Here is a 20,586-nt window from a genome sequence, read left to right as displayed (position 1 = left end):
GTTTAAATTACCCGCACCCAGAAATAAAGCTTTTGGGACCGTAGTCGACAGAGGAAAGCAAGAGGGCCAGAAAGTGCCAAGCAACCCGAGAGAGGCGTCCCCGAGGACTGGGCACCCGACCAGGGGGAGGGCGGAGGTGGCCCATCCCCAGAGATCCCTGCACATCTCCTCGGTTGTGGCCGCAGGTTCTCTGGCTCTGATTTGCCTCCTCTTCCAACTGCCAAAAGGTAGCAGTGCGTTCACCCGCGACGCCAGCAAAGGGGGAGGGGCTTTCGGGCATTTTCCAGTCCCGAGCCTAAGAGAATGGTGGGTTCCTGGGGAACAGAGTAGGTGGGTGCCATGAACCCCAAACGGAAGTATTGTCTTAAGCTACTTTGCAATCTTACCACTTTTGTGTAACAATAAAGTAATAGGTGGTTTGTAATGCTGTATCTGTGCCATAAATAATCAGAAGCTTGAGCAAAAAGTGGGAGCCTTGAATAAGAGCTTGTTAAAAGTGGCTCTAATGAGTTACCCGGAAATATTCTTAATTTGAAAGAGACGGCATTTACATTAAAGTCAGGCAGTTAAAAGTCCGCCCGTGTTTAAAAACCACTACATATCCCTTGAGTAGTAGTATTTTTTTAGTTTCTTGTACTTTGAGAACACGACTGGTACCACCAGAAAAAAAGAAAGTTGTACGTAAACCCATTTTCCCTTCCTAATTCAAGGTTCCAAAATTTAGAATCCCCCCCCATGATGCCTAAATCGAAAAAACCTGGATATCTGTAAATTAATTTTCTTTGAAAATAACCATTTTCTCAAATCACAGAAGTCTACTGTTAGGTCACCACTAAGGACACTTAAGACAGGAGATATATCCTTAATTATTCATCTATAAACAAGCCAGAAACCTCAAACCTTCACATTTTCAGGACAGTTATCTGTAAGTACGTCTGACCCCTATGATTGATCTCACTTTTTTTCTGTATGACAACACAGCTGATATTACGAAATCACACTAAAATTATATCTCTAATCCTAGAGATAATTTATTTTTCAACTGCTCTTAAGTTCTTATACAGCTTAGTGTCCTGCTGGTAATGCTGCGTAGGTCTACCAAAGCGCAAAGAGGTGAGTGGAGGGATGTACCAAACATTTTAAAAATATTCTAAATTAAAGTGTAGACAACATTAACACATTCAATAATTTTTAGATTCCTTTCAACAAGTGCAAATAAAGAAAAAACATAGGTTTAAGAAAAGCACAGTACCTGCAAAAACGTTTATAAAAAAACCCATTTTAACGTATAGAAACATCCGGAATGAGAAAATTACACAGGTATCACTCCATCTAAAGCCAACTTCCATATGCCAGTAGTCTGTGCCTGTAAGAGTAAACTTTCAACCTGCATTTTAAAGACCCCAAGGATTAACGGACATTAATTATCTCTAAATGCAAGTTAGTTACTTTGCTTTAGAAAACCCCATCTAGTTCACCAATTGATGGATGGCCATTAATACACCTGTATTTGCATTTCAGCGGTAAAAGACACACAGGGTTTTCAGCACAGAAAAGAGCCGCATTGCCAAGTCTTTTCAAAATGTCAATATGCTTCAAGTAATACCAAAGCTGAGAGATTCCTCTTGATTTCCCAGCTGTCTAGGTGGCCCGGGTAGTTTTCTGCCGGCAGCAGCCTCCTACCTTTAGTTTGTGTGCCTATATCCATGAGGGGGGATTAATTAGCCCGGCTGGAGCTGAAGGAGGCTGTCGTGACGAGCCCAGTGGCGATTGGCCGCCCGCCTGCCTGGCCCTGCCTTTATAATTTCCACACGAGTGCATCTGGGCTTTTAGACAAACCCACATCAGCTTCTTCTGACACAGACACACGCACACTCACCCCCGACACACACGCAGCACACTTTTCCTCCGTCTGATTAACAGTCCTGCACACACCATGATTACGGGAAAGCATAAATAAATACGGAAGGGGGTGATTATTTTGACTACTTGAAGAGCTTGCCTGGGTCTCAGTGCAACTTTTGTTTTTATTACGGAGAAGGTGATCTCTCCATGCGTTTCTCTCACGCAAGGATTCTTTAAACCAAGAAGAGAGACAGAGAGGGGGGAGAACAACCTTTCACTTTAAGACCAGCTGGGCTCAAAGATAAAAGAAAGGGAAAAGCGGCCGCAGCAGGGAAACCACCACTGCAGCACTTCGGAAAGACATTTTTGGTACATTTCTGAGCGCTGCGGCCCGTTTCTCCACCGAAGTTGGCTCCAGCTCTAGCAGCCGCATTGGATCCCACAGCTTACTGCGAGACTCCGGTGTACAATCCGGATCTCTGCCCCAACATGATCGCAGCCCAGGCCAAGCTGGTCTACCATCTGAATAAATACTACAACGAAAAATGCCAAGCCAGGAAAGCTGCCATTGCCAAAACTATCCGGGAAGTCTGCAAAGTAGTTTCCGACGTACTGAAGGAAGTGGAAGTGCAGGAGCCTCGCTTCATCAGCTCGCTCAACGAGATGGACAATCGTTACGAAGGCCTGGAGGTCATCTCCCCCACCGAATTTGAAGTGGTGCTTTATCTTAACCAGATGGGGGTGTTCAACTTCGTGGACGACGGCTCGCTGCCCGGCTGCGCGGTGCTGAAGTTGAGCGACGGCCGCAAGAGGAGCATGTCCCTCTGGGTGGAATTCATTACCGCCTCCGGCTACCTCTCGGCGCGCAAAATCCGGTCCAGGTTTCAGACGCTGGTGGCTCAAGCGGTAGACAAATGTAGCTACAGGGATGTGGTAAAGATGGTGGCAGACACCAGCGAAGTGAAACTGAGAATCCGAGATAGGTACGTGGTGCAGATCACCCCGGCTTTTAAATGCACCGGGATCTGGCCGAGGAGTGCTGCCCACTGGCCACTTCCCCACATCCCCTGGCCGGGACCCAACCGGGTGGCGGAGGTCAAAGCGGAAGGTTTCAATCTCTTGTCCAAGGAGTGCCACTCCCTGGCCGGCAAGCAGAGCTCGGCCGAGAGCGACGCCTGGGTGCTGCAGTTTGCGGAAGCCGAGAACAGACTGCAGATGGGGGGCTGCAGAAAGAAGTGCCTCTCCATCCTCAAAACCCTAAGGGATCGTCACCTAGAACTGCCTGGGCAGCCCCTGAACAATTACCACATGAAGACTTTGGTTTCCTATGAGTGTGAAAAGCACCCCCGCGAGTCGGACTGGGACGAGTCTTGCCTGGGCGATCGGCTGAACGGGATTTTGCTGCAACTCATCTCCTGCCTGCAGTGCCGGCGGTGTCCCCACTACTTTCTACCGAACTTAGATCTGTTTCAAGGCAAACCTCACTCGGCCCTGGAAAACGCTGCCAAACAAACGTGGCGACTGGCAAGAGAGATCCTGACCAACCCGAAAAGTTTGGAAAAACTTTAGAGGACAATTTAATCAAGAGCTAAAATGTCCTAATTAAGTGTGAACTTCCTATCCGATTCCTAATATTCTTCCACTCGACAGTGCAAACAATCTCTTCCTTAAAAAGGAGTAATACAATGTTTAAAACATCATCTCATCCCCCCCCCTCCAAGGGGAGAAAAAGAAGCAGTGGAAGGGGATGGAGAAAAGCCCAAACCCACAAGTATTAGAAGACTTCTTTCCACACAGTTTCCTATCTCCCTTAAAACCTACGCGGTAAACACCCGGAAAACAGCCTGGCTGTAATGCAAGACCACAGGGAAGACTGTCTTAACTATCAAAGGATTATAGCAATCCCCGGGATTTAGGTGCATCTGTCTGTGAGTAAACACGATTTGGATATGCCGTCTGAAGAAAAATGTAATGTATATTTTGATTTGTGACAAAGATTGTGATCTCACATTGTCTTTGGAAGTGTGGACGTTGGTGTTTTGTGATTTGGTGAACAGAACTTCAATTGCCATTTTGGTTACTTCCAGACATTCTCCACTAACAAAGATATCATTTAAAGGTAGATTTCCTCATGGTATTTTTATCTGTGTTTGAAAGTGTCTGAACTTTAAAAAGTTTACATTTTGTTTCAAATATTGCTTGTTCTATTTCTGACATTCCATAAATATACTTGAAATGTTATTTAAATATATTCAAAGAAATTTGAATTCTGCTTATATAATAACGCTTGAAAATCTGAATTATATATTTGAAAAATGCACTTGAAATACACTGGATAATTACTTTTGTGATTTAGATTTTAATTTCTGTTGCTGGTTTTTATTTAATTAGATGCTAATAAATGAAGTAAAATAAAAGTTGTGTCTCACTTTAAACTTTTTTTAAACGATGTAATGCTTCATTTTGAAAATCCAACCATTTGAATATTTTAAGAAATATGCTAATGATATATTTAAAAATATAAACAAAATATTGGAGAAATGATCTTTTGGTATAGCTACAGAGGATGATCTACCCTCAGTTGCTAACTAAAAGATAACTCCTTTGTACAACAGACATCATTTAAATCTACCTTTGAAAGCTTGCTCTTTCTGGTTAATATTTCTGCAGCATTTTTGATAAAGGAAAAAAACCTATCATGACAGTAGAGATTACAAGTTAAAAATCAGGTTGACTCAGAGGAAATGAATTTAAAATTATAATGAAACTTTTGAAATTTGTATATGAAAACTACACTAATATAATGAAGATCATTTCTGACCAATATATTTTATGTCAAATCTTGTTTTATGCAATAAGGGTTCTATTAGTAGAATAAATTAATCAGAAATTCAAAATTCTGTTTTATTTCATAGGGCTAATGATAAAAACATAAAGACAAACTTTAAATTGTTTAAAATTAAATACAGTACATTCATTTAAAAAAAAAATTCACTGCTTTTTAGTTGGAAGTAAAAAGAATCCTGTGACAATCCACTGGGAATATTTTAATAGTCAACAAGTGCTGAAAGGGCTGATCACCGATGAGCCTTAAGACAGTTAATTCAGATGATAGTAAATTTTAGAATTTCAGTTGCTAGTCTATAAATACTGTTTTATGTTTTATTTCAGTATCTGAATTAAACATAATAACGTTCTGGATCTGTGGGAATATTTGTCTTTGACTTAGAATAACCGCCTCTGAAAACACTTTAAGGAAGACCTTTGCAAAATGATGCAGAATATTTAGCATGACACTTAATGCTCTTGAATTCTTAAATTCAGAAAAAGTTTGCAAATTGTATAGTAACATGAAAATTAAAACAAGAAAATGGATCTCAGAAGAAAGTGCTGATGTGTAGAGCTACACTACTGCTCAGGAATATAAAATCTGCACAATAAAATTTAATATATGTTATATGTATTTTCTGCCATTACACCCAAAGAAGAGTACAATCTTTAAATATCTGAGTGCCAATGCATGCTGTATACATACACATTCAAAATCAAAGCTGAGAGAATCAGTTTCTTTCCTCTAATACCCACATGTGAAACCTATATTCTTATTTCAAGAGATGAAAAAATGAATGTAATAATGGAGATGGATTTGTATCTAATTGGCTTCCCCCCAGTTTCCTTATAACTTTTCAATAAATAATAATTCACTATAAACTGTAGTTTTGAAAATTAAAAGTGATCTTAATAAGAAATTTCTTAAGACCTTCCCTACGCAGTCTCAGCCTGAAATGCTGTACCCCTGGGACTTGAGAGCAATTAGCTTAACTACCAGATCTGCCCAAGTGCACACAAAGGCGCTCACAGAAAAACTTCAAATGTGCATGCTTTGGCAATACAGGATTTAAACTCATTAATATATTCTTCAATTCCATAAAGAAAGCATATGTTATTTCGTTTATTTTCTATGAGAAAGAGGAGAACGTGCTCCCCTCCCCCACTGTCAATTAAAAACAAGCAAAATTGAAAACCACTTTTGGCCAAAAGCCACCAGTACGGTACAAGGAATCGCTTTAACTCACTTTCGTGTCGATCTTTTTGAAGGCAGGATCATCCTCATCTACCTCGAAGTAGATTTCTGTCGTGGTGATGGACAGAGTCCCCTTGGCCACCACCACGGGAGCGATGAGCTGGGCAGGGGTGCTGAGAACCACTGGGCCTGCAAGACAGGGGCAAGGGAGTCAGGGTGCACCCTGTGGCCCTCTCCCGCTCCCTCCCAGAAGGGTACCACGGGTTTTTATTTTTAAAGATGCGCTAAAACAATGTTGCTTATACTGTGCGACAAGCTATTTTCATGTGAGATAAGGTCTTCTTGGCTTTTATACATTACCTTTTAACAAGACTAGAGATAAATAATTCCATAAAAACCCAGGAGGTCAGGATACCTAATAAACGTTCAACCTCCGCCTGGGAATCCTACATGGTTGGTGAGGCGCTGCCATTAACCAACTTAAAAGCGCAGAACGGGTTCCCTAAAGCCCGGGTTCCCAGAGGCCCTCCGCTGCAGTCCCGCTGCCCCCGACGACCAGCCGCCGGCAGGGCCGGTGCCCTCAGCAGCGGGGCTCCCCGAGGAGAGGCGAGAGGATGGGGGCGGGGGGAGGGCCTAAATATACAAAATCCACTGTACTGAGACATGTGAATTTCGAAGAAGATTAATTTAATATCGGCGTCCTAAGGCCCGACACAAACACACGCGTACACACGGCATCAAAGTTTTTATGTAAAAAAGAACGAAAAAAATGTTAGTAGTCATTTTCTCACAGCGGATCCGCCAAGTGATGTAAATGTAAGACGTTAGAACAAAGCGCTGGAAAGCGTTACTTTACAACTTTTTAAAGAAAAGGTACTAAAGGCGTCACTGAAAGTCCCTACTAGCGTCCTTGCTTCGAATTCAAGGTGAATTAAGGTCGGAAACCACTAATTTCATATATTGGAATATTAATCCAAAGGGGTACTACTTAAATTCTCCCTTTAAAGCCCCCCAGAAAGGTGGCATTGCTCGCCATCCTGGGCTGAAGTGTGACTTGGACTCAGAACCTATTCACTTTTCAGTAGCAAGGGCGCATCATAATCCCTTCCATTTCCTCACTCGAATGAGTCACAGTAACAGGAGAAGGGCAACAGCAAGTCAGACGTCCCGCGGCCGCGCAGGCCTCTGCCGGGGGCCCTGGGCGCGCAGACCCGCCCGCGCCGCCAGGGTCGCCGGCCGCGGGGCGCGGGAGACCGAGACAGCACAGCACAGCACACACCGAGTCTGCCCCCGTCCCGCACACAGCCGGCCGGTCCTGCTGCTGGAGGGTAGGAGGGACTAGGCCGGCTTCCCTCTGGGTTAAATGGGCGGCTCGGAAGCAAACTGTGTCAGTGTCAGCTTCCACCCGGGTCAAACTAACGCACAGCCCGTGCGTTCACTTCACGGCTTTCGGTGCCCAGACGAGCCCCGGAGCTCGCAGACTCCCGGCCCCGGTCTCGGGCGGGCGCTTTCTCCGCGCAGCCTGGCGGGGTGGGGTCCACCTCGGCTCCACCAGGTTTTTCTTTCCAAAGGGTGAGGCGGTCGATCTGAAGAACCACTTTAAAGGCTCATCAATCTTAATCTAGGTTGCTCAAGTAATTATGCCCGAATCTCTTGTACGATTACAAGTGGATTTGGGTTTCTATTCCCCAGGCCCTCCTTTGTGTTTATTGGAGGGTCTGCGCGCGCGCTCGGCGGCGCCTGCAGCCCCAGCGCCCGCCCTGGAATCCCCCGACGCTCCGGCGGTTCCAACCGCTCCCTTAACCCTTCAGCAACCAGGACGCTCCTCAGGAGGTTACTTGTGTTTCCCTTCTGGAGAAATCCATGCGGTTTACTCTAGACTGGGGCGAGGTGAGAAAGAAGGTGATGTGATTCATATCGTTAACAGAGTGCTGTCTCATACCTGGTTGGGCCTTGCTAAAATCTCGGAGAAGTCTTTGGATTAGTGATTTATGGTTTAACACAGATTTCTGGCATTTGGAGACAACTTACGGTCAAATGCATTAAAAATGATGAACCTTTTCTTTCTCCTCAAAGGCACTCTAACATATCCAAAATGGGAAAATTGAAGACAAGAATCATGAAACACATGAACAAAACCATACCTACTGATTTACAAATTTTAAGCACATAATTCCATGACCTTTTAATGCGGACACATTTTCTCCACTTACTTCTCTGGGTTTCTGAAAGGAGACTGCGCCTCTTTTTAATTCCACTTCTTTTGAGTTTAGATTATCTGGGAGTTTATACAAGGGGTTTGAACTGGTCCTTCTTTAAGAAAGATTCATCAGAAAATATTCAACCTTTATAGTGTGTCATTTTTACTCTTGTCCTTTGGAAATCTCCAATTACAACCTCCAATTCCACAGCATGTTTAAGGAGCACTGAGTCTTTTTGTTGTAGCCTTCAGGGAGCAAAGCAGCCACAGAGAGAATACACAGTTAATCCACTACTGTAATAGAGAGAGAGGATTTAGTTTTAATCCCCTTTGGGGGAGCCTCTGGATTTTAGGGATCCGATATTAAAATGTTTACATAAGGCACAATCACAAACCAGCGGATCTTCCACATGCTACCTGGTCATTGAAAACATTGGTTCCCTTTCCAAATAAAAATAGTATAAACAGGGCAGCATCTCTGGATGGCAGCAAGATGGTGAGCTAGCTGATTCTGTTCTAGAAAATAGTTTAAATAATTATATATTTAACCTCCTAAACTTTGTTTGGTATCTTAAAGACCACCTATAAATATATTGATCCCAATTACTATAGCAATAGAAGAATTAATTATAATAACGTTCTCCACACATATAGATATTAAAGGGTAGTTAAATGGAAGGGACCTATTGAATTGATACATAAAATAATTTAAATTTACATCAGCTAAAGTGGTCATTAAAAAGGAAAAATAAATGTTACTTAATTTTAAAAACGGGTAGTACAATGCTTAAAAAATGTTGATCCAGTACTATTTTCGAAAGGATAGGGTAATACCATTAATACTTGGAAAGGATAGTAATACCATTAATTACGTATTAAAGTAATTTAAAAACTGAACTAGAACAAAGATCACCTAAGCATAGGAAAGGAATCTTTACAATAACGAACTTCTCTTTAGAGTCATAGGATCTTTAATCAGTTGAGATGGTAAAACTCATCGTGGACCTGGAGTAGAAATGTACACATGTTTTGTGTCTCTAAAGGGAACTATTTATCACATATATTTTAAAAGCAGAATGTTAAATACTTGTGGGTTGGGATTATCCTGCCAGAAAAATCAAAATTTTTGTCTAGAAATCTTAATAATACATTGACATTTTAGTAAAACTTTACAGTTAAAAAATTCTTTTATATTTTTACTTAGCTAATAGTCTAATATTCACAAATTTTAAGCTCTGGATATGCTACTGTTCTCTTGCCAAAACCCACCAGGAACGCATTTGTAGCTGAACAACTTGGGACTATTGCTCACTGCAATGGGAGAGACTGACAACCACAGGAACCAGGGAGCAACTGAGAGGGTGTTAAAGGAAGCAGTGTAGGATCTGGGCTTTGGTTAAGTGATTTTAGGAAGAGTTCAGGGAAGCAGCGCTTTGAACTGCATTGAGCTCTGTCTGAAATCAGGGATAGTTCTGCAATTACGTTCTTAACCTCTAGATAAGATCTTAATTAATCTTATCTAGAGGAAGGAGAGAATAGATGTACGCTAAAGCTTATAATGGACAAGATGTAGCCATCACTAGGATCAGGCAAAAAAGGGAGATGTTTGGTATTTCTGTGGTATGCACAGTGACGTTGTTTCGGTGCTTAGACAAATTATAAAGCTGTTTTATAATTTGTCATCATGTGAGCCCATCTGATGTTAGTGTTCTGTGAGGTTGTTTCTATCAAACAAGAGAACACAATGGCTTAGCTATGAGTGCCAGGCCAGCTCCCAGCAATCCTGAGGCCTGGATATAGATTAGACTAGTTCCTAAAGGTCAAGGGCTGCTTTTCTTTTTCTTGTATGCAGAAATTAAGTATTTAATACTAATAAAAGTTTTATTAGCTATATGGATTTTCTGCAACCTCTATCACTCTGAAACTACATGTTCAATTTAGTTTTAGAACATGTAAAGCACTGTTATTTTGGGATAATAAACATTGACTAATCTTGGAAGAATTATTAAACTTATAATCCTGACATTATTTGGAAGAACTAAAACTAATCCAAAATTCTTTATGTTCAATGTAAGAGAATATTATCTCAGGCTGGGTGCAGGGGCCTGTAATTGCAGCACTTTGGGAGGCTAAGGAGGAATGATTGCTTGAACCCAGGAGTTTGATACCAGCCTACAACATAGTGAGATATCATCTATTAAAAAAAAAAAATTAGCTTGACCTAGTGGCATGCACCTGTCATCTTAACTACTTGGGAGGTAGAGGCAGGAAGGATGGCTTCAGCCCAGGAGTTCCAGGTTACAGTGAACTATGATTGTGCCATTGCACTCCAGCCTGGGTGACAGGGTGAGAGATTGTTTCCAAACCCCTCCTTCCAAATGAAACAAAAACAAAAGAATATTCCAAAAAATAGTTTAAGACAAACACATAATCGGGGTAAATTTTTATAATTATTTCTATAATGTGATAAAATTTGTAGGGAAATAACTCACACGATAGCATGAGTGACTGAATATATCTAAATTATCTATCACAGCTTTGTATTTATTTTTAAGTTTGGCATTATCAATTTAAAAGAATATCACAGAATTATAAAAATAAGATGCTTTAATCTCAAAACAATTTAAAATAAATTACTGAAGAATATGAGAAACTCGGAACTTTGTTTTGGAATCCTGGGAAAGCTTCAGGTATTAAGAAAATGGAGGTTCTTGTGTATGTGCCTGAAAGGGATGGAAGTACTTGGAAAACTACTGCAAAACAATCTTAGCTTTCTCTTATCTAGGATGATTCCCAGGGTTGTAGGGGTTTGAAATAACTCAAGGAAATAACAAAAGTCACAGTCAAAACTTCTAGATGTTGACTGATTTCTTTACATATAGAGAATATTGATAGTTGTCCAAATAAATTACCAGATTAAAAATACTCTGAAATGCTAGAAAAACCTTCCTAGTATGGAAACAGCTACAGGATGTTTTTACTCAAATAAAAAAAAATACTTGGGACAGTTCATAGAATACATACCTCCAGGTTATGAATTTCAATTGCAGCACTAAGCCTGCCTGACACAGTCACACACACATACAATGCTCCCTGAATCACCCATTATAAACATTCTATCAATCCACATTTTACACAAAGGGTGACTGTGTTCAGGAATTGGACTCCTAATGCTCTTGGGTGACTTCTTGAGCATATTCAATCCTTAATATTGAGATTACCGATAACAAATCATCCCCGGAGTTCATGGTTTCCTTAGATTATTATTGTATAAAATGAGACAGATGCTAAGTAAACCTACCTCTGGAAAAACTCAACTTACCACAGTCTGAAACAGACAGGGGAAGAAGACAGCCCTCTTATATGAGCAACTGAATACTGCAATTTAGCATAATGTCTGTTCATCATTGTAGAACATCTGTTTTTACACTATTATCTAAAATCGCTTTTTTTTTTTTTTGCAGTTTTTGGCCGAGGCTGGGTTTGAACCTGCCACCTCCAGCATATGGGGCCGGAGCCTTACTCCTTTGAGCCATAGGCACCGCCAGGTACATACTCTCAATTTTTTTTTTTTTTTTTGGTGTGGTTTTTGGCCGGGGCTGGGTTTGAACCCGCCACCTCCGGCATATGGGACCGGCGCCCTACTCCTTGAGCCACAGGCGCCGCCTAAAATTGCATCTTATTTAACGTGTTTATAATAAATAATGTTAAAAAGGAGCAAGCGATAATCTGATAGGCTCTATCTAAGTTTAGCCTCCAATTTATATTTTCTAATTTATTTGCTGAACAGGTAATGTTTTAAGTCCAAGAAACCAACAAAAAGCTAGTGCATTTTCGACAAAGGCAATGAATGATTTATAGAAGAAAGCTTACAAAGCATATACATTCTAAGTAAAATAGCACCAAGTTTACCACCAACACTAAAAAACAGTGATAATTTTAATATTCAGTGTCATAACTAGCTCTGTCTTTGGTTGTAATAGGTGAACCAGGTGAGGTTTGCATTTCTAGTTATATTTAATACAACGTAAGGAATACATTTTTGTACCTTATCGAAGGATATTGACTCCTTTATGACACTAGATCCAGATATCACTTAATGAATGGGCAGAATAAAATTCTATTAGGCTAGATGAGTGAATAAACCAGAGAATATGATTTAAATCTTTGTACCCCTAAGTTGGATTTATATTTCCAGTTTCCTGGGCATACCATTATTGTAGCACTTATAACATATTAATATATGAGTTTAAAACTGTTTCTTTCATTTGGCACAAGATACCTGAAGATGGGCATTATCTTCTACAACTAACACAGTATCTGTCACATAATATGCAATCTTTGTTTATGAAATTGAATACAGAAAATGTTATACACTATTATTGCATTTATATATCATAGAAAAGGCCACATAAAATAACAGATATCTTTGGTCAATTTTTCTGAAATTGATTTCAGAAATTTCGAATTTTTTCAAATCAAAAATTGATTTCAATTTTTTTCCTTAAAAATATGAAAGATACTGTATTTTAGAGTAAACATAAAAAATATGTTGAAAACCAATGAGAGTTACAATATAATTGGTGTCTGTCTCACATATATACTATTACTATATACAAGCTCGCTGTCTCACATACATACTATTACTATCTTAGATGGTCTAATTTTATAATTGCCATGTTTTCTCTAGTGTTAAATTGTTCCTTCATTGTAAATTAAAGGTATAGAGACATAGTTAACTAGGTACATATTCATTCATGTAGTCAACAACCATTACTGAATGAACTTGTGTTGTTTTGGGCAGCAGGAGAGAATGAACACAGTGATCTATGAGGCATGGATTTTACCTACAAAGAGCTTATAGTACAGGATAAAGAATGCGCAAATAAATATGACACAAGGAGAAAGGGTTTAACTAAAAATTGTATAAAGTGCTTTATACAGATTATTTATTCCTCTTAACAACCCTATTTGATAGCACTACTGTCCTCTCCACTTTATAGATGAGAAAGTAAGACTGAGGGGTAAAGTAGAGAAGACCATACAAGTGATCAATGGTAGAGACAGAATTCAAATCTGGTTACCTGACTGCAAAGTCAGGGTATTTGTTCTGTATATTGCCTCCCACCAAGTAATGGACAGAAAAAGAATTCTGCAGACTTCAGGGAGCAGTGATGATTTCTAGCCTTTTTGGGAGGGGGAAGGAGTAGCTGGGATGGAATGATGGCTGTGAAGTGGGCTGTGATGGATGGGTAGGATTTGGGCAGATTGAGGCATAAAAGAGGGGAGAATAGTTTGGACAAATACACAGTTGTAGGTCTAAATGAACAGTGAATAAGTTGGCCAGAGATTAGAATGTTTAAAGAGAACAGTATGAGAAGAAACTGAAAAAGCACACAAAAACTTGAATGTCAAGAGTTTACAGGTTAGAGCGCAGTTCTTAACCTGTTGGCCCTTTGTTGAGGGGTCACATCCTTTTGAGAAAATAGTTAAACATATGGCCTTTTCCTAGAAAAATTCACTTATGTACATCTCTCCATCCTGATTATATAATCAGAAGTATTCATATGTCAGAGAAACATTTTGTCACTTGTCTTGATGTCGGCCTCTATCTAACAGTTCTTCTGCAACTGCATTTATCCTTATCTGTTCTTCAGCAGTTTCAGGAAATGGTCCACCTTTCCTACTGTCCATGGCACTTCATTCTCTCTACCTGCGCTCTTGGTCCTACTCTCACCTTACCCCTGTCACTACCTGTGTCTTTTCTTTGTTAAGCATCTCAGTTCCCATCTCTTAGTTCCTTGCTCCTATTCACTCCTTTCGGTTTACTTCCAACCTGTACTGAACCAAAGGTGTTTGGGAAATACTCATTAAATAATAAGTTAAAGGCCTGAAAATGTCCTTCAATTAAAAAACAAATCTGTGTACAAGTTCTGACAATTACATTCATGCACTCATCCTAGGAAATGTCCTACATACTTCATTGCTGAATATCACTAGTCACTTCTGAAGTATTCCCTTTGGGAAGCTATACGCTGATGTCAATTTGGAGCTCTTTTTCTGGAATGGCCATCAGAGCTCTTATAATCCTGAATGTCACTGGGACCCTTGATGTCCTAAATGTCATTAAAATGTTTTAGATATTTCCTTTATCTTTGGGTAGAGAAAGAAGTCACCCAGGGGCCAGATCAGGTAAGCAGGAAAGGTGTTCCAATATAGTTATTTGTTTACTGGCTAAAAACTCCCTCTCAGACAATGCTGTGTTGAGCTGGTGCACTGTTGTGATGCAAGAACCCATTTTTGCACACACCTTTCTCATGCCAAGATTTTTAGTTAAGATTTGTCGGTTTCTTTATCTAATGTTTACTTGGTATGCTATGCTTCTCACAGTCAGCTGATGATTTTGATTCAAAGAATTTTTGCGATGTTTTCATCAGTTACTGGCTGCCCTGACTTCTCCTCAGTGACACTCTCCCCTCAGAAAAACGTTTAATCCATTCTGTACACTGCTGCTTTCTTCATGGCATTTTCTCTCATTTCACATCCACTCTTGCCGAGTTTAACAAGATATTTTAAGTTTATTCATTGCTCAAATTTAAGCTCTCACATTCTTTTTTTTTTTTTTTTTATTTATTTATTTATTTTTTGTAGAGACAGAGTCTCACTTTATGGCCCTCGGTAGAGTGCCGTGGCCTCACACAGCTCACAGCAACCTCCAACTCCTGGGCTTAAGCGATTCTCTTGCCTCAGCCTCCCGAGTAGCTGGGACTACAGGCGCCCGCCACAACGCCTGGCTATTTTTTTTTTGGTTGCAGTTTGGCCGGGGCCGGGTTTGAACCCGCCACCCTCCGTATATGGGGCTGGCGCCCTATGGACTGAGCCACAGGTGCCGCCCAGCTCTCACATTCTTACAGTGCCACACAAAAACAGACAACCATAATGAATGCCACTTAGCAAGACGTCACACACGTTGACAGGAGCACAGCTGTATGACACTGGTATGCCAAGGTTATGAAATCTTACCTAGTTTTTGGACAATGTTACCAATATAAGTGCATGGAGGCAAGTTCACCAACTTAACTGTCACACCTTGTAACTGATTTTTAAAATACGGGATTTTCTAAACACATTTAATTATAAAGTTTCAAAATACCTGTGTTTCAAGGAACATCAATTTGAAAAATGCTGCCCAGAGTCCCTCACTTCCAGAGCTCACGGCTCTCTCTTGTTCTCTCACTGCTGACTTCCTGCTTGGTATTCCTTCCATACTCTTCTTCCTGGGCTGATCTTTATACCTATTCTGCAGGGCAAGTGAATTTGGTCTACAGCTCTTCTCTGTTTATAGTCTCACTTTCCTTGGGTGATCTCAGGAGTTTTTATGAACACCAGGCTCAACTGGGCTTTCAAAAGTGTCACACTTTTATCTCCTTTTGAGAACTGCAGATATCCAACAGACCAAGCTCAGCCCATCATCTTCATTCCTCTACCCCAAAGACCCCGCGTCTTCACATTTCTAGTCACAGTTTCTAGCTTCCGCACCACTGCTCTCAGGCCCCTCATTCTTACTCCTGGCACTAGTCAGTTGTCACAGACTCTGCTTCATACCTCCTAGCTGTTCTCTGTGGCTGTCCCATTTTCCTCATCTCTGCTTGCCACCTATTTATTTCAGGCTCTCATCAGACTTCTGTTACGCTGTCTTACCTCAAGTTTGGGCATCCTAAAATTGTATGCTACATGAAGGCCAGAATGATTTAAAAAAATACAGTTGAACCTCTGTAAGCAGACCACCCCAGGGACTGCCACAAACTGGTCAACAAAACAGAGATGGTCAACATAAGGCACTAGGGCTGCTGTATTGATATGTACATGTGGTCTGGCCTATGACAATTAGGTCCACTTCAGGAAGTGGCCAGTGTTGTAAGGTGGTCAACTATGGAGGGTCTACTGTATATACACAGAGCGCCAAAAAATGTATACACATTTTAAGAAGGGGAAAAACTGTATTAAAATTGTAATAATATATATCAATAGTGTTTTATAGCTTATATATTGTATCTTGTATCTCTTGTAACTGCAGAAGTCAAATGTGACTTGAGTATAACACATTTAATATATTTTTTTCCTTTCTTAAAATGTGTATACACTTTTGGGCACCTTCTCTGTGTGTGTGTGTGTGTGTCTGATCTTATCACTACCATGCTTAAAACCCTTCACTGTCTCTATGTGGTCTTCAGGATGAAATCCAGGTTCCCTATGTTGGATAAGGCTCCCTCCTCTAGCAAGGTTGTCAGTCTCCACCTCGGTGCTCCCTGCCTAATGCTTTTACCTAAATAATTTAGAACTATTGTAATTTCCCACAGAAGGTGATGTTTTAGCATTATGAGGTTTCCTGCTGCTTGTAACAATTCTCTAAATATTTATAAATCTCACTTATTCTTTAAGATTCAAGATAGGAAATACCCATTCTAGGAAGGCTCTCCAGAATCCATTTTATTCAAGGCCCCTATTTTGTGTTGTCTGGTTTCCTTTGTGTCTCCAGGCTAATCTCTTTTTTCACTATCTGTTCTTCCTCTAGAGTATAACTTCCTGGACAGCAGAACTTTTATCATATCTGTCTTTCTACTCCACACACTCACCATTATGTCTTGCATATGGTAGATATTCAATAAATATTTGTTTTGCTTGGATAACCACATCCCATTCGAATTGAGATATAGTCTACCCTCAGAGAATAAGGGCCCAACAGGCCCTTCCAATTTTTGTCTTTACTGTATGTGACTTTTGACATTTTCTAGTCTAATAAATTCTTTTCTCTTTTCTTTCTCTTTCTCTCACTCTCTTCTTTATATACATATATTTTTTCTTTTTGGAGACAGATTCTCACTTTGTTTCCCATTCTATGGCATCATCCTAGTTCACAGCAAACTCAAGCTTCTGGATTTTTTCCTTTTGTTTCGTTTATATACAATGCTAATAATAACCCACTTAATTGATTTGTTAACCCAAATCAATTTGGAATTTGGAATTGGAATAACACTGATGTAGTGAAATGAACAAGAGTGTAACAAATAAATTCCTTTTCTTATAAATTACCCAGTTTCAGGAATTCTGTTATAGGTAACAGAAACCGGACTAAGACGATGACTAATAAACTAGTTGACTTGTGTCCTCGTACTCTGTTTTTAATTTACACAGTCTGGTCAGCACAATTAAGAGTATCTTATAAGTGTTTATAGACTATAGAATCCATGGTTGAAGGGGACATACATTTTGGGAAATACAGAAATATGAATTATAATAAAATATCTGCAGACTTTCAAATGACCTTAGAGACTTTGTGAAAATAATTAAAGGAAGCAAAGAGGGCTTGATTGATATTCAAGGTGAAACTTCTATTTATTTTTATAACTCTTTAACCAATTAAAAAATTAAGTTAGAAATGTAAGTATTTTAGTTTTTATCAGTCTGTGTTGATGTTGTCTCTAAGAGCTCAGGAATTCTGTGTGTGACGCTGAATGTGAACCCTTTGGGCACACTACTAACGACTGGCAAAGCAAATGCTTCACTAGAGAGAAGAAAGACACAGAAAGACTCGGAAGGCTTTTTCAACATCAAATAGCTTTTACTAAACAACATTTTGATGAGTTAAGTGTGAGTGAGTCAGGGACATATGGATTAAATTTTCCTAGAAATACTCATGGGTTTAAAAATTAAGGGAAAAATCCTGAGCTAAATGCATTTTAGAGAATTCAGAATGTTTAACAGACATTTTCCCGCTAAATACAAGTATCAGGTTAAATCAATTCTAGTGAGACTCTGTAACTAAAACAACACAAAAATAAATATGGGAGGAGGGAATCTTTTAAAACATACAAGTTCTATTAGGGAAAGAATGTTAGATTCACCATATTAGAATTGTAGGCCAGGCAGGAGTTAGCCTTAAGCAGACTGAGCCAGCGTTTGTCTGTGTTTATGTATGTAACACTAAGCATGTTCTCTTCTATGGTCCCTAATCTTCCTACACTAAGCAATTACAACAAAATTGTCTGTGCTCTTGGTCCATACTCTTTTTCTGCTTTAAAGAATATATTTCTCAGAAAAACTCTTAGCTTTTAGAATTCTTTTGTTTCTTTAATTGTATTATATTTTCCCAGAAACTTGAGTTCTCTCTTCTTCCCATATGTTCTATATTTAGCTTTATTCTCCTTCCTAGCTCATTTTATAGGTAGCACTCCATTTATATAAAATAACTTTGCCTCTGGTATCTGGATATTTCAAGTTAGAACACTGAAGGTCTAACCTATCTAGCTCATCATCTCAGTTGTCTACTTCCATTTCCGCGGGAAGATATATTGTACATGCCATAACTTCCTGGGTATTTAAGCAGTGGCGGTGGCAGAAATAATTTGCATATGCATCTTTTTTGTCACCCCATTCTATATCCTGACTAGCTATCCAAGAGACGTTAATGAGCACGAAAAGGGGCAAGTGGAGGGCATCAAAGAGAGACTCAGGGAGGCAGAAATGGCCAACCTTAAACACATTCCAAATAACTCTTCTCCCTGCTTTTCTTCATTGGATATCTGATTTCACTTTGAGTTAGTAGAACAACAGAGACAATAGAAAAGGGAAACAATCCAACCAGTTTACAAGAAGAAAGTTTGAAAACATACTGCCTTCTGACCGTCAGGGAAAGTGCAGGGTGATAACTGTCATGTCAATGGTGCAAGTCACCAGGGAGGTGACTGGCACAGAGGTCTCCTTGTTTCTATATTTTTTCATTCTTAATTCACATAATTCATTTCTCTAAGTTTCAAATTTTTAACTTACTGTGTGTGTGCGTAAAGAATTATAAACCTACCACTTTGTAAGCCCAAATTAAAAAAAAACCCACCTCTTAACATTCTAATACTTTCCTGTATTTCTATTTCCCTATACTAGTTATACTTTTTTAAAACAATTCAAAGTAACACTATAATCCATTGGTTATAAACTTTTTTATGTGCTAGAGAATTTTTTTTTATTAATAGTAGTGGTGATGTTTCGGTCTTATCATTGGGGACCCACAGAAATATTTATTTAAAATATCTTAACTTTAGGTATTTCTATCCTGGAACTCAAGTGATAAACTGAATAGTCATTTGAATAATTCAGTTAATATGAGCAGTCTGATAATTCAAGCTCTAAAATACTTCATTTCAATACCTTAAAATAAGTTTTGTTTATCTTTTGTTTTTGGTTTAAATTATATAATTATCTCTCATCTTTCCAGTTTATTTAACCTACCTTTCAAGACAAATAATTGTTTCAGAAGATTTCTTCATGGTTCGAAGGTATATTTCTTACGGCTGATAAGACTATAAAATGGTGTGACTCTGATAAATCGCCTAGCAATTCTTTGAAAAGTTAAACATAGATTTATTACTTGACCAAGCAATTCCCCTCCTAAGTATGCACCCAAGAGAAATGAAAACATATGTCCATATAAAACCTTTTACATTAATGTTCATAGAAGGATTCATCATAATAGCCAAAAGGTGGAAACAAGCCAAATGTCCATCAACTAATGAATTGACATGGTATATCCATATGAAGGAATATCTCTCCCCAGAAGGACACAGATGCCACAACATAGCTGAACCTTAACAACAGCATTTTAAGCAAAAGAAGCAAGACACATGTGGCTTCTTTAGTTGCATGTGGACTAAAGTGACTGACTCTGTTTATATAAAACATCCAGAACAGGCAAATCTATGGAGACAGAAAGTATTATCAGTGGTTGCCTAGGACTGCAGGAGGGGTTTAGGAAAATTGGGGGCATAGCCAAAGGTTATGGCAATAGGCGTGATAAAATGTTTTAAAACTGATTTTGGTGATGGTTGCATAACTTTGTGAATACACTAAAATCACTGAATTGTATGCTGTAAATGAGTCAATTACATGGTGTGTGTTATATTTCAATAAAGCTGTCCCCCCAAAACTGTTAACAAAAATGTTATGAGGGTGACAAGACTGGCCAGTGAATATTTCACAAGGTTCTGAATGGGATTTAAAAAGGGGTAGATTCTTTGATAGGTGGGGATGGAAGAGGATGCAGAAAAGAGAAATGGGAAAGTATTGCAGGTGAAGAAAGAAGTTTGGATATCAGCTTAGGCCTGTGGAACTTTCGAGTTAGTAGACATTAGCGCATGGCTGGAGTGTTATAACATATAAAAAAATAAAATTATTATAATTTACAGAACTGGTAATAAAGCATAAAGGACCATCATCATCATCGAAAATTCAGAATTCCCTAAATTAGTAAAATCACAAACTTTTGGAAGTAACCATAAAGGAATCTACATAAATGCCAATTCTATTAAGTAAAATATTTCTATTGTCACTCAACAGATGTGCCAGGACAACCACTCCAAAAGAAATGAAATACATTTCATTAGGGGACATTCTAACAGTGGAATTAAATTCTTCATGTGTTAATTCACATACATTTGAGTTAATCTTAAATTTCAGTTACTCA

The 20,586-nt window shown here is 39.2% G+C and overlaps 2 protein-coding genes across 4 annotated transcripts in view; one reads left to right on the top strand and one right to left on the bottom strand.

Moving 5' to 3' along the window:
* Positions 1-20,586, bottom strand: part of NBEA (neurobeachin) — a 754,735-nt gene that overhangs the window by 217,112 nt on the left and 517,037 nt on the right. For all 3 annotated transcript variants that reach the window (XM_053563534.1, XM_053563535.1, XM_053563536.1), the window contains one exon: positions 5,922-6,058. In XM_053563534.1, the coding sequence (XP_053419509.1) occupies positions 5,922-6,058 (137 nt within the window). The remainder of the gene's footprint in view (positions 1-5,921; positions 6,059-20,586) is intronic.
* On the top strand, positions 1,832-4,262 carry MAB21L1 (mab-21 like 1). The gene has a single exon (XM_053563533.1). The coding sequence runs from the start codon at positions 2,335-2,337 to the stop codon at positions 3,412-3,414; it is 1,080 nt and encodes a 359-aa protein (XP_053419508.1). The 5' UTR covers positions 1,832-2,334; the 3' UTR covers positions 3,415-4,262.

Source organism: Nycticebus coucang, chromosome 15 (assembly GCF_027406575.1).
Source record: "Nycticebus coucang isolate mNycCou1 chromosome 15, mNycCou1.pri, whole genome shotgun sequence".
Lineage (NCBI taxonomy): Eukaryota > Metazoa > Chordata > Mammalia > Primates > Lorisidae > Nycticebus > Nycticebus coucang.
The sequence above is the reverse complement of the archived record's forward strand: the minus strand, read 5'-3'. Positions and strand labels throughout refer to the sequence as shown.